The 14,017-nt window shown below is 45.1% G+C and overlaps 1 protein-coding gene across 4 annotated transcripts; it reads left to right on the top strand.

The window, feature by feature from the left end:
• Nucleotides 1-249: 249 nt before the first annotated feature.
• LOC121533214 (ectonucleoside triphosphate diphosphohydrolase 7) lies at nt 250-12,207 on the top strand. 4 transcript variants are annotated; one of them, XM_041839030.2, is made up of 13 exons: nt 250-403; nt 975-1,087; nt 1,786-1,965; nt 2,185-2,390; nt 3,419-3,569; nt 3,734-3,837; nt 4,089-4,148; nt 7,451-7,599; nt 8,068-8,234; nt 8,474-8,798; nt 9,285-9,370; nt 9,576-9,737; nt 9,831-12,207. In XM_041839030.2, exons 2-13 carry the CDS (start codon nt 1,080-1,082, stop codon nt 10,045-10,047), a joined length of 1,815 nt encoding a protein of 604 aa, XP_041694964.1. In that variant the 5' UTR covers nt 250-403; nt 975-1,079; the 3' UTR covers nt 10,048-12,207. The 4 variants fall into 4 exon arrangements, with proteins under 4 accessions (XP_041694964.1, XP_041694963.1, XP_041694966.1 ...); XM_041839029.2 differs by having other exon boundaries at nt 7,448-7,599; XM_041839032.2 differs by lacking the exon at nt 4,089-4,148.
• Nucleotides 12,208-14,017: the final 1,810 nt, after the last annotated feature.

Below are 14,017 nucleotides of genomic sequence, written 5' to 3'. Positions count from 1 at the left end.
AATGATGCATGACAGGCTCACTGTGCATGCAATGGAAGCGATGCAAGAATGTAATTGCATGCAGATAAATAATATACATCAAAAGATACATAACATAACAGCTATAGATTTTAAACTGACCAATATCAATGTGCATTGGTCAAACTTGATTGTACAAGTCGCACGCACCACACGGGGGCATCATTCAGCACATTGGACAGCGACGTGTTCCGTTAGGTGGCCACGTCGGGCACCGGAAGCTACGTCATCTGACGGGTTTAAATGTTATTTTTATTTTCCTGGATGAAGATTAATCTCGTTCGAAGAAAATAGATGTTGTTGTTAATCTGTGATTCAAGAGTAGGATCCACCCGTGATTAAACCGGCTGGGATGACGTGACGGCCAGCGTTAATTTGTATCAAAGTAAGTTTGGAACAGTGACAATGTTACAATGTATGGAAATATTGTAGCTAGCCACCTGGCTACAGCTGTAACATTCACCGGAAGCCGGTTAGTTATCGGTAGTGTTCCAGTTTTAGTCGATCCAAATCGCTATATCAATACAAATTCTGTGCACAGGCCACGTATTCATTCTTTGTTAAATTGCGATCACAGTGGATGAATTGAGATTAGTTTAGCTTGTAGAGATAACAGTTTACAGTTTACTGGCAAGTAAGAAATCTTACATAACACACTGTTTTAAATAATAGATAAACGAACTAGTTGGCAGAGCAACCTAGACTCAGGGGTTGACGTAACATAGGGAGGGGCATTCATAGGGTGCGTTTCTATTGCACATGCATGTACTGTATCTATTCCTATTGACACTGCTTTAATTTAACACATGTAGCTAGTTCGCTGTTCCTTGGTTACTCTGTGATTTACCGAATTATAGGCCTAGCTACCTATGTTTCATGTCCATAACTAACTTGAAGGGATACGTGGTGAATTACTTTTCTGTCGACATGACTATCTCTATATTCCTTCTCTCCAGATCACCACGGGAAAGCAACACCTGGGTCCACGTAGTACGTTCCCAACCATGAGGAGGTGACAGGCAGCCAGCTAACTCTGCTGCTAGGTCTTGCTGCTTGGACATATGGCAAGGTAACACACACTTTCTTTTTGCTGGGTGCTATTGTTAGCCAATCTAGCTCGAATCTGCAACAGCATAACCAGCTATCACAATACAGGGATATGTCTAGAGTTAGAACAGGGATATGTCTAGAGTTAGAACGGGGATATGTCTAGAGTTAGAACGGGGATATGTCTAGAGTTAGAACGGGGATATGTCTAGAGTTAGAACGGGGATATGTCTAGAGTTAGAACGGGGATATGTCTAGAGTTAGAACGGGGATATGTCTAGAGTTAGAACGGGGATATGTCTAGAGTTAGAACGGGGATATGTCTAGAGTTAGAACAGGGGTGACGTCCATAAACACTCTTCCCAGGTAGTGGATCAGAGAGAATAAAAATATAGAACGAAAAGTATATGGGCCTACTGGTATAATAATGGTCCCAAAGGACAACATCTGGACCACAAACTGGTGCTTCTTCAGAAAGACCGTGAGGTAACACACACTAACCGGACTGCTGTATTGACTTGATGGCAGAATTTGAACTTCAGCATGTGTTTAGGTGAAGATGTTTATGGTTGTTTGAAATGTTACTACGGTGTTCTGTTATACAGAACGAGTAATGCAATAACTGTGAGCATGTGCCCATGCGTTATGTTGTAGTAGGCTATATCTATGACAATAACGAAAACTCCCCCCTCCCCTCCTCCCTCCTCCCCTCCCCTCCAGGATAAGTTTCTCATGCCTGCCAGCCTCCTGGTACTGCAGTGTGTCCCTGCTGTCTCTGGGCTGTGTGCCCAGGCAAAGGGCCTTCTTCCTAGTGTTCCTCACCTGCTCTGCCCTGGTCTTCCTGGGGGTCTACCAGACTGAGCTCTGGGGGCCCCAGCGCCACAGGGGACACGTCAACAAGTGAGTGGGACGTCAGATGAACGGACAGACAGACAGAGAGCGAGAGAAAAACAGACGCACACACCAGGCCAAGTGGTTGCACTGTACTGCTACTGAGTCAACACACTCTTAATTATTCTGCATTCAAAGTGTAATTGTATGGTGTCTAACATGTTTTTCCTGTCTCTCTCTCTCTCTCTTCCTCCCTCTATCCTACCCACCTTTCTCTCTCTCTCCTAGATACCTCTCCTCTGTGGAGACCATGGAGGCTACTGACGTCACCAACGTAGCTCTGAACTATGGGATCGTGGTGGACTGTGGCAGCAGCGGCTCCAGGGTGTATGTGTACTACTGGCCCCCCCACCATGGAAACCCTCACACCCTGCTGGACATCAGGCAGATGAGGGACCATGACCGCCACCCTGTGGTCAAGAAGATCAAACCTGGTGAGGAGGGTTAGGTGGGGAAGGAGTGGGGGTGGGAGGGGGGCTACAACAACAGCAGAGAACAACCTTACTGTTGAATGACCAGGAAAAAAAGGATGTTATCCTAACATATGCCGTTGCCACATCATAGTAGGAACATGTTGTCTTTACTCTGTCAGATGCCTTTTTACCTCTTTACCTCTGGTACAGAGAGAGCTAAGATACAGTAGCTAGGTAACGGGAACTGCCAACATAAAGTGTCTTAGTGGGGCGTTGAGCCATTAGAACTGCCAGAACAGCTTCAATGTGCCTTGGCATAGATTCTACAATCTGTGTCTGGAGCTCTACTGGAGGGATCTTCCATGAGAAATTCCTTCATTTGATTTTTTTGTTGATGGTGGTGGAAAACGCTGTCTCAGGCGCAGCCAAAGAAGTGTTCGATTGGGTAGAGATCTGGAGACACACACACACACTTTAAACCCCTAAGCTCCTTTGGGACCCCTCTTTCAAAGTCACTGAGATCTCTTGTTCTAGGGATGGTAGCCAAAATAATGAGCAACTGGGTGTTGTTATACATGACCCTAAGCATGATGGGATGTTTTAATTTCTTAATTAACTCAGGAACCTGTTTTCAGTTTACTTTGTATCCCTCATTTACTCAAGTGTTTCCATTGTTTTGGCAGTGACCTACATGTTCACCATGTAGGGGCGTGGCACCCCAGAATAAGTTGTCATACAGCGTGGATGGTTTTCACCTGTGTTTTCCCATGTTTTCAGGCCAGACCTACACGTCCTCAACCTGCTGTTGTTATCTACGTTTTTTCCCCATTACCTCCTATTTGCCTGGTACATGAAAACACTGGGACTGAGGATGACCGCAATTGCTAAGCAGTTAGCAGCTGCTATGTTCCCAATAAATTAACAGTAGAATTTAGAGAGAAATAGTAAATCTGCCCTGTTACACCCCAGCCAATGCCACTACCTCATCGCCAACTCAACTATCGCTAACTTTTCTTTCTTTCTTTCTTTCTTTCTTCCTTCCTCTCCAGGTATTTCCACCATGGCTCTGACCCCAGCCAAGGCCAGTGACTACCTCCACCCCCTCCTCTCCTTCGCTGCTACCCATGTCCCCAGGAAGAAACACAAGGAGACTCCTCTCTATATCCTCTGTACTGCTGGCATGAGACTGCTGCCTGAGAGGTAGGCCTCAACCCTCCACCCTGTCAGGGTTCAAGGGTCAGCTGGGGGTGAAGCACAGGATCTACCCCTAGAGATCTGTGGAAGGTTTAGGGCATTGATTTTTACATCGCTAACAGCGGTTTAAAACGTGTGTTTATTTATCCCCATTTCACTCCCCTTCCCAGTCAGCAGACTGCTATCCTGGAGGACCTGGTAAGAGATGTTCCTGTGGAGTTTGACTTCCTGTTCTCCAGCTCCCATGCAGAGGTGATCTCTGGGAAACAGGAAGGTGAGACAGAGAGCTGTGAGCATGATGGGAATATGGTGCAGTTATACCTAGACACTGATCGATTCCTGGGACCACCCATACGTAAACTGTATGCATGCATGACTAAGTCGCTTTGGATAAAAGTGTCTTCTAAATCTGTATACATTGGTGTGAAAAAAGGCCAGATGGTCTAATTGTACTAATATACTGCACCTGTCCTCTGTGTGTGTGTTTATGTGGTGTTAATGGTAACACTGCCTCTCTGCTCTCAGGTGTGTATGCATGGATTGGTATTAACTTTGTGTTGGGACGCTTTGACCATGCAGAGTACGGTGAGTGTGAGGTTATGGCTTCTTTGATGATGTCGCTTGTATGTTCACTGCAAAGGATGAGGCTGGATTTTGTATAGAGTTATGGCTTGGCTGTAGGCCTGAAACATACCGGTCGGTAGCCACCATTTTTCTAGGGCGTTAGATGCCATATATGGCGGCTATAGCCATGTCTCAAGGCTAGGTTAAGGCCTTTGCAGACTGATTTTTGCCGTCTTATGCCACGGTTTTGCCGCCCCCATCTACATTTCCACGTCGCGGGCAAATTCTTAGCTGGTAAACGATTGTCAGCCGTCTTGGCTCATTCCGTGTGAGCGGGTCTAGGTCTGCCGATTCTTAAGCACCGCCACGTGCGGTCGTAGGCTCGGACAAAGTTCTATCAGTGTCAGAATGTTTTTGCCTTTATCGTGTCGTGTGGCAGGTGTTACAAGCTGATCCCGGTGACTGACCAATAGGAACACGGCCGGCACTGAGTATGCACACAATACGATTATTGTGAATGGTCAGATTAATATAATAGTTTGATTTAAACGTTTAGCCTACATGCTGTGCAAGAATAACGATTTCCCTAATAATGTTGTTAACATTACACATCTGAAATCAGGCTACCTGATGGGATTTTGATAAATGCACAAAATCGCCAATCAAAATAAACGTTCTACCACAGCGACCATGTTATTTTGGGGAAGCCTATTTGATTCTGAGTTTGGACATATAACGTTTATATGTGAAAACTACTTCTAAGATGCATAGGGGAGAGCCGGGGCGAAAGTAACACGCCCATTTTCTCAGATAACACAGAAGCTAGAATGACGTAGTGAAGTCGGCACGTTCTTAATGCGGAGGATGAGCTCCCTGCAAAAAAACAGCCCAGTCTGAACATGTTTCGCTGTGTTATTAACATTAAGTGGTTTTGAATAATGAAAAAAAGAAAAACTGGCCCAGAAGTGTTTTTCGGTTGTTTAGTGGTTTAAGGTTCCAAACATATTTCATTTTCTTAACCCGTCTAGTAACTAAATGACAGCATAGGTTTCAACTGTCATGCTAGCTAGTCTTGGGTGTTATCCTGGGAGAAGTTACAGGAGAGACGGATGGGACGAAAGTAACACAATGTAAACTGATGACCTGGAATAAAATAAAATAAACTTTTAAGCACAGGCCGTTCTCTCCTTTAGTTCATATTGCTTTTATAATGTTAGCAAAATATTAACAAGTGACAATGTTTGAAAATTATATGACATCTTTACAATTACGCCTTAATCAATTGACTTGATGGATCAGCTTTTCACGTAAGCTTTTATCGACTGGTTAGTGGTTGAAAATATGTAGCTGATATATATTCTGGTGGTCAATTACCTTGTGTCAAGCCATGGAAATGTGACAAACAAGATGAGTTTGCTGTTTGTGAAGAGAATAAAGCCGTTTGTTCTATCAAGCCACGAGGAGCGCATGACAAGGACAGCTGATTGGTAGGGCTAATCATGAATAGTCACTGATTATTGCGAAAAACATCTCCTACATTCCCATTCAAGTGAGATGAGAAAATGATGGTTAATATAGCAATTATGTGATCCATTTTCGTCCGATTTAATATTGTAAGCACAATATTGTGGTTGCGCAACGCATGGTTCATTTTCATAAATTACGAACCTATAGCATTAATTATTCAAATCGACACAAACATGAAATTATGGCTGATGGTACATTTGTTGAAAGTAAAGAGCATTACAAACCAGAAACATGGAGAAAAGACAGATATTGTGCACTTCTCGCCAGCTGTTACTTCCGTCCCAAAGCTGTTTTACTCCTTCCCTGCCAGCAGGTACAAAGGAAACGTTGTGGTAGTTCTGTTCTCATCTATTTCATTGAAACTAATTTACCCTAGAAATGCTATTACAGTTGCTAATGGTAACGGACATATATAAATTGTGTGTCATAACGTATGGTGTCTCTAGCTCTATCGATCTCTGAGTAATTAGAGAGAATAAATAGTGTTACTTTCCTCCTGGTTCTCCCCTACTTAGTTTTTACTAACTCACTTCTTCTTCAATGAGGTTTAACGGCGGTTGGCATCCAATTTGTAGCATTACCGCCACCTACTAGACTGGAGTACAACTCCCTTTTCTTTTCCTCTGAAAAATAAAACAAAACAAAGCAAAGAAATACCCTACCATCTAACACTACACTCACACATTCAAAACTATTACTAATAATTAACCCCACCCTTCTCCACTACTTAACCCCCCCGGGACATGTCTGATCCCCAGCCCCATGGCCACCCCTACAATTAGTGCATACCACCACTTTCCCCACTCCTTTGTTTACATTTAGATTTTAGTCATTTAGCAGACGCTCTTATCCAGAGCGACTTACAGTTAGTGAGTGCATACATTATTTTTCATACTGGCCCCCCGTTGGAATCGAACCCACAACCCTGGCGTTGCAAACGCCATGCTCTACCAACTGAGCTACATCCCTGCCGGCCATTCCCTCCCCTACCCTGGACGACGCTGGGCCAATTGTGCGCCGCCCCATGGGTCTCCCGGTTGCGGCCGGCAACAACAGAGCCTGGATACGAACCAGGATCTCTAGTGGCACAGCTAGCTAGCACTGCGATGCAGTGCCTTAGACCACTGTGCCACTCGGGAGGCCTTTGTCTCATGCCCTTCTGCACACTTCTCACACCTTGGGATCTCCCTCCTATATACTGCTGCCACATGCCCATAAGTTTGACACCTGTAACATCGTAATGTACTTGGCACATAAGCTCGCACAGGATAACTTCTATATCCTAATTTCACTTTATCAGCCAAAGTCTCAACTTCAAAAGAACAGACAATGACTCTTCTGTTTCCCCACTCTCGCCACCCTGTTTGCGTCGCTCTAACTCACTTCACTCACATGCGCAGATCAAATACACCACTGCAGTTGACGTAGCTTACGTCAGCTGACCTATCCTCGCAAGCCAATCGCAGAATGCGACGAACAGAACTGAAGCAAGTCGTACAATCTGGCCAGGATGATATCAAGATTTCTATTTGGTAACATCGCACAGTGTGACATGATAATCGTAAAAGACTGAATCCGACTAGCTAATTATGATGATGAACCAGATTTGATGGCATCTGATTGCTTGTTTGTCAAAGGATGATGCCGGGGTTTATATATATGGACATGCATTTTCCTTTTGAACAGACTGAGAAAAACATTAAAGTTGATCATTGATGCCTTTACATACGTACCTACATTTGACCGGTTACCCACCATGGACATGACTGACACTCAATTCTCAATTTTCCTAGAAGATGATGCAATGGTGGAGGTCACTACAGGGTCACAGAACAATCACCCAATCAGCCGGCGGCGCACAGTGGGCATCATGGACATGGGCGGAGCCTCGCTGCAGATAGCCTATGAGGTGCCTAGCGCAGTCCACTTCAGTTCACCTGAACAGGTAAGGAAGGAGCCACCTGAGAGCTAGCATTCTCTAGCATTCTCATTCTATTTGTTTGGTATGACTGGCTGTTGTAGACTGGTAAGCCTAATGTTAGAGTTTAGTAAACCACACCATGTATTTGGAGATAATGTCTGCGTCCAGATTCTCCACACCAGGGTCGTATTCATTAGGGCACACCGTAGCAAAACGTTTTGCAACGTAAAAAGAAAATGAGCATTTCTTATTGGACAAATTCAGGTAGTCCTTCCCTGTTTCCGTGTGATTTCTTCAACTTGGTGCCTTTATGAATCTCCCGTGTATTGGATATAATTGAACAACAAGATTGTTACAAATCTATGATTCAAGGAGTAGGGTGAAGTTGCCGGTTATCTTGGGCCAGTTTAGAATTGGGGGAGGGGAAGCTGATCCCCAGAGCATGATTTTATGGTTTAAGTAACGTATGTGGTTCTCTGTCTCCCTCTACAGGAGGAGTCTGGTAAGAGCCTGCTGGCAGAGTTTAACCTGGGCTGTGATTCAGAGCATACGCAGCACGTCTACCGTGTATATGTCACCACGTTCCTGGGCTTCGGGGGGAACATGGCCCGACAACGCTACGAAGACCAGCTGATCAACTCCACCATCACCAAGAACAGGTAGGACCGGTGGGGTGACACGTACACGGACGCAGAGAGAGCGAGACACACACACACACACACAGAGGCACAGACATATAGAGACAGACAGACAGACAGACACTTGCATAAACATAGACGCAGACATTCTCCAATTCATCAACTTCCTCCAATTTCATCTCGACACCTTGAGTGTGAGAACTCTTTGATTGATCGACTGACTGTCCCTTCCTCCGTGTCACTTCCTGGTTGTCCTCCAGGCTGACAGGCGATCAGACGGGCATGATGGAAGCCACGCCCCTCGCGGACCCGTGCCTCCCCGTCGGCCTATCAGACGTGGTGCGTCGTGACGGCCGTGCGGTCCACCTGAGAGGGCAGGGGGACTGGGCGCGTTGCCAGGGGGCAGTCAGGCCCTTCCTGGGTCTCCACAACGGCACCATGGGGTCCCCCAGGGGGGTGTACCAGGCTCCCATCGACTACAGCAACTCAGAGTTCTACGGCTTCTCTGAGTTCTTCTACTGCACTGAGGATGTGCTGAGGATGGGGGGACCGTACGACAGCGCCAAGTACTCCAAGGCTGCCACGGTAACCACATCTCATCATTCTAGAACTTATCATGATCAGAAATTCTAGAACAGGGTTTCCTCTGTCATTACCTAGGCAGGTTAAGTTTCTCCCACCTAGCTCTCTTGGTCCCGATTTATAAGTCTAGTTTCAACAAAAAAAAAATCCTTGGGAGATGCCTTTCTTTGCACTGCTGAAGAAATCTGAGGGAAAACATTGGTTTTGTGAAACGCAAGAAAATGACTTGTTTGTCATTGTCTCTTGGAATGATAGCCTGGTACCAGTCTGTTTGTGCCGTCACGCCACTCCTTGTCATGTTTGGCATGATGAGGAGTTGGAATGATAGCCTGGTACCAGTCTGTTTGTGCTGTCACGCCACTCATGTTTGGCATGATGAGGAGTTGGCATGATAGCACAAACAGATCTGGGACCAGGCTGTCTTTAAGTTCTTAAATCGCTGAGAGATCTTTCCAGGAAGTAACTCCGTTGTCTCCTGTCTGTCTGCAGGACTATTGTGCCACCAAATGGTCGACCCTGACAAAGCGTCTGGACAGCAAGCTGTTCTCTAAACAAGCAGACGCCTCCAGACTGAAGTACGAAAACCTTCAACCCAGTTACTCACTATGCCGTTTATAGTGTATATGTGTAATGTATATTAATCTACGTCGATCTGTCTGGAAATGTAAATGCCTATCTAATAAAAATGGAATGGCATATTGTGTATATTCCAGTCAGATGTAAATCTCAACTTGCTTTACAGCGTACCTGACCTCATCAACCACCTCCCTCCCTGTCCAGGTACCAGTGTTTTAAGTCAGCCTGGATGTTCCAGGTGCTCCACTCAGGCTTCAGGTTCCCTAAGGACTACCCCAGCCTGAAGACTGCTCAGCTGGTCTATGACAAGGAGGTTCAGTGGACCCTGGGAGCCATCCTGTTCAAGACACGCTTCCTGCCTCTCAGGTCTGTGGGTACTTCCTGTGTCTGTCTGTCTGTCTGTCCCGTCTGTCCGTCTGTCTCTGTTATTAATCCATCTCTCTCTCTCCTCTCTAACAGGGACCTCCAGGCAGAGTCATTTAAACAGGGCCACTCCAACTGGCTGCGTTCCTCCTTCGTCTACAACCACTACTTGTTCTTTGCCTGTATCCTGGTGGTCCTGCTGGCCATCCTACTGTACATCCTCCGCCTCCGCAGGATCCACCAGAGAGAACAGAGGCAGGCTGAGGCCCTGGACCTGCTCTGGGTGGAGGAGGGGGAGGCTCTGCTGGCCTGATCCAGGATCACTTTAGACTCTGAATCCTTCTTGATCTGAGGCCCTGGGTGTGGGGTGGGGTGGGGTGGGGGGAGTTACTGATCTAAGATCAGTTGAGATTCTCTAAGTAACTGTAACTGGTGTTAATAGCCTGTTATGCACAGATCTAGGATTAACCTTTCACCCGCTGAGTTGTAGGCTTGACTGGGGCTCCATTTGTTAAGAGGCACTGATCTAGGATCAAATTATCATCCGAAAATCGTAACCTTGACTGTGACCAATGGCCTGTTGGGACAATGATCTAGGACCAGCATGGACACGCTGAATCGTAACGTTGACAATTGGGTAGAAAGGCACAACAATGCAATAGCAACTTCATCCTACAACGAAGGTTCGAATTATGGGGGTGCTGGACACTCCTGTTTGACAAATCTTTACACCCCAGATACAGATATCAACGTTGACCTGACTGTGAGCACCCTCCTGAAACAGAAAATATCAACCAAGGGGCAAACCACTATTTGTAGTTACCTCTGGACCTAGAGTGTTGATGTAAATAGAACCCTAAGTAGGATGGGCCATGGAACTGGAACCTTCAAAAGGGGGAGGAGAATTGCAGGATGTGGGTGTGGTCTTGTGGGCGGAACTTCGTAAAGGGAAAACTGTGAATCGTTAAAATGATGAAACAGGAAAATCCCAATAGGTGAAAGACTGTGAGGACTGAGCCATTCCATTTCTATTGTAGATAATTCACTGTTGCAGAGATGGACCACTGTGTTGGCCATTTTGTTTGAAGGAAGGTGAAGCTTGACGTGTGAGGTAGAAGTTGCCCTTAATCACAGATCTAGGATCAGATACCCTAATCCTAACCTTAACTATTGATGCAAATAAAATCTGACCCTGTATCTGTGGTTAGGGGTAACTTCTAGCTACTCTTTGATGAAAAGGGTGCCTCTATGATTGTCTGTTTGGACAGTATTGTAACCATGACGATACACACTGTGTGTCTGACCAGTATACTTCCTGTAAAACTCACAAACAGGAAGTGCATTCATTCCTTAATAATCCCACCATGGGAATGTTTTTGATTTGAAGCTTTCAAATAGAAAAAGGCTTTATTGATTTGTATTGAAAAACAACAATGAGGAATCAAACAATTTATTACAGGGGTTCATTAAATCTCAAATGTTTGAGACGATGTCTCTTTTTAACGTTTAACGTTTTTTAAACTGTTTGCTTTGGTGCTGGGAGCAGTTTGTTCTGAGCCAGTTATGTTGATGACAAGCTAAGAGAGTGAAACGGGTTGTCAGTGTTTAATGGATTGAAGTCGATGCCTTCTGACTGCACACCTGTGTGACAGAGATGTGTTATGACAGGTCTATGTCAGACTGTCAGTGTTAGTTACCCACCAGCTCCTCACCTGCCCTGTACTGTAAATATCCAATCAGTGATCACTATCAGTCTGCTCCACAATCTCTTGATAATGTTTGGCGGTATTGCTGTTGTTAAATGAGATGCATTTAATTGCTAATCAAAGAAGCCATCTTGTTATTTTGAAGCTGTATAATTTGAGTGGTCACAATGCAACTGGAAATGTAGCGTCAGTGATTTTAATGTAAATTCAACACACTTCCTTTTAGGTTTTGACTGTTTCTACAGCTGAAATCTTCAGAGCAGCATTTGAATGTGGTCTAATACCAACCCTCTGTTTGACCTCTTGTCAGTTTTTGACCAATTTGTTTTGTTTTAGATTTTAACACGAGGAAGGGGCCTAAATGTTGCAGCTCCATTTTGACTCTTCCTAAAGAAGGACCAAATGGCTCCCTATACAATGACCCTGATGGGACCTGGTCAAAAGTAGTGCACTATATAGGGAATAGGGTGCCATATGGGACACATACCAACCGGGCCGTTGCTAGCCTCAGAACTGGGCGTTGTGCGATATGGGACTTTCATGCCAGGCATCCCAAATGGCACCCTATTCCCTATATAGTGCACTACTTTTAAGCAGGGCCCATAGGGCTTGGGTAAAGGTATTGCACAATGTAGGAAATAGGGTGCCATTTGGGACGTAATCCTAACTGTCTTGTCGGTCTCTTATTGAGGAAAAATAACTCAACATGGATGTGGAAAACAAACAAACACAAATCTGTTTAAATAAATCAATGTTTTAAAACATTTCCCAATGGGTTGCTTCTCTTTGGGTACTTTCTCTTGGTATATGTTTAGGTCCAGGGTCGTATTCATTAGTGCACATGGTCGCAAAAATGTTTTGCAACGGAAAATAAAAATGTTTTCTTATTGGACAAGTTCAGGTAGTCCCTCCCGGTTTCATTTATTCCGTTTGGTTCCTAGTGTATACGACCCAAGCTGGTTTAGCAGGTCTTGGTAACGTGTGTGAATGTGCCCTAACATGAACCGAGGTCGGCAGTTGTCACTTTCCAGGGAATTCTGGGTGTTTGTAACATCCTGGTACGAGAGAGGGTGCAGGTCGACATGTGTGCCAACGTACCAAGGCTGACTCTCCCCGTTTATTTTCTCGAATTAAGCTCTTCTGTTGCGCTTTCTCTCAGATCACTAACGACGTAAGAAAGGAAACAAGGAGAGGAAACAAGGAGGGGAAAATCAAGGAGAGGAAACAAGGAGGGGAAACAAGGATGGGAAACCAGGAGAGGAAACAAGGAGGGGAAACAAGGAGAGGAAACAAGGAGAGGAAACAAGGAGGGGAAACAAGGAGGAGAAAAACAAGAAGAGGAAACAAGGATAGGAAACAAGGATGGGAAACCAGGAGAGGAAACAAGGAGGGGAAACAAGGAGAGGAAACAAGGAGGGGAAACAAGGAGGGGAAACAAGGAGGGGAAACCAGGAGAGGAAACCAGGAGGGGAAACAAGGAGGGGAAACAAGGAGGGGAAACAAGGAGGGGAAACAAGGAGAGGAAACAAGGAGAGGAAACGAGGAAAAACAAGGAGAGGAAACAAGGAGAGAAAACAAGGATGGGAAACAAGGAGAGGAAACAAGGAGGGGAAACAAGGAGGGGAAACGAGGAGAGGAAACAAGGAGGGGAAACAAGGAGGGGAAACAAGGAGGGGAAGCTTCTAAGAATATTCGGACACTGTCCAAACCAAAATTCTTATCTAGGGAAACAAAAAGAGCACCCTTACCAACGTGTTTTCTTAAAAATATACTTTAATACAACAGCTGCATATAAATATTAAAATATACATTATAATGGTGTACAGTACGCTCACACAAAACACAAAACAAAAATATTAGGCTTCTATTTGTACGGCACTTTGTATTTTTTTTCTTGCTGCTTTTTAACGTTTTTTTCTTTCATTTCATGATGTATTTTGCCAATCCAAAGCGTTTATTGTACTATTGTGATAATTCTTGTAGGTTATTGAAAACAGAGGGTGGGGGTTAGAGGAGTTGTGGAGGGATATGGGGGGTGCTGTACATGACATGATGACACGGCGTTCTGGAATGTATCCCGTTTGTAATCCAAAAGAGCTCCTCGTGTTCTAGAATCTGTGTTCTAGATAGAAAGTCCATTCCTCTTCTTACTTCGCTGTTAGAAAATCATTGGTTTGGGTATCATTTGTCTTCCTATGTCTGTCTGTCTGTCTGTGACAGTCCTGACTAGGTTTTAGGGTAACAAACCCAGGAGTCTCAGAGCTCTCTGTCTCTTCTGTCTCGGCAGCGCATCGCGTCTCCTTTGAAACAGGAGAGGGCCTCCAGTCTCTGGGAGGGAAATGTGTGAGTCTGCAGTGTGTGTGTGTGAGAGTCTGCAGTGTGTGTGTGAGAGTCTGCAGTTCAGGAACAGTCACAGAGGGGTCACTGTAGCCCCACTAGGGTCGTCTTACATCCGAGCCCATTCAGGCTTTAAACACAAAGCACACACAGGCCTTCTTCATCTCACACACACACACACACAGATTAAGCTGAGGGGGAATTCACCTCCTTCCTCAGTTTCAACCATTTCAGACAATG

The sequence above is a fragment of the Coregonus clupeaformis genome, chromosome 20 (genome assembly GCF_020615455.1).
Source record: "Coregonus clupeaformis isolate EN_2021a chromosome 20, ASM2061545v1, whole genome shotgun sequence".
Lineage (NCBI taxonomy): Eukaryota > Metazoa > Chordata > Actinopteri > Salmoniformes > Salmonidae > Coregonus > Coregonus clupeaformis.
The sequence above is the reverse complement of the archived record's forward strand: the minus strand, read 5'-3'. Positions and strand labels throughout refer to the sequence as shown.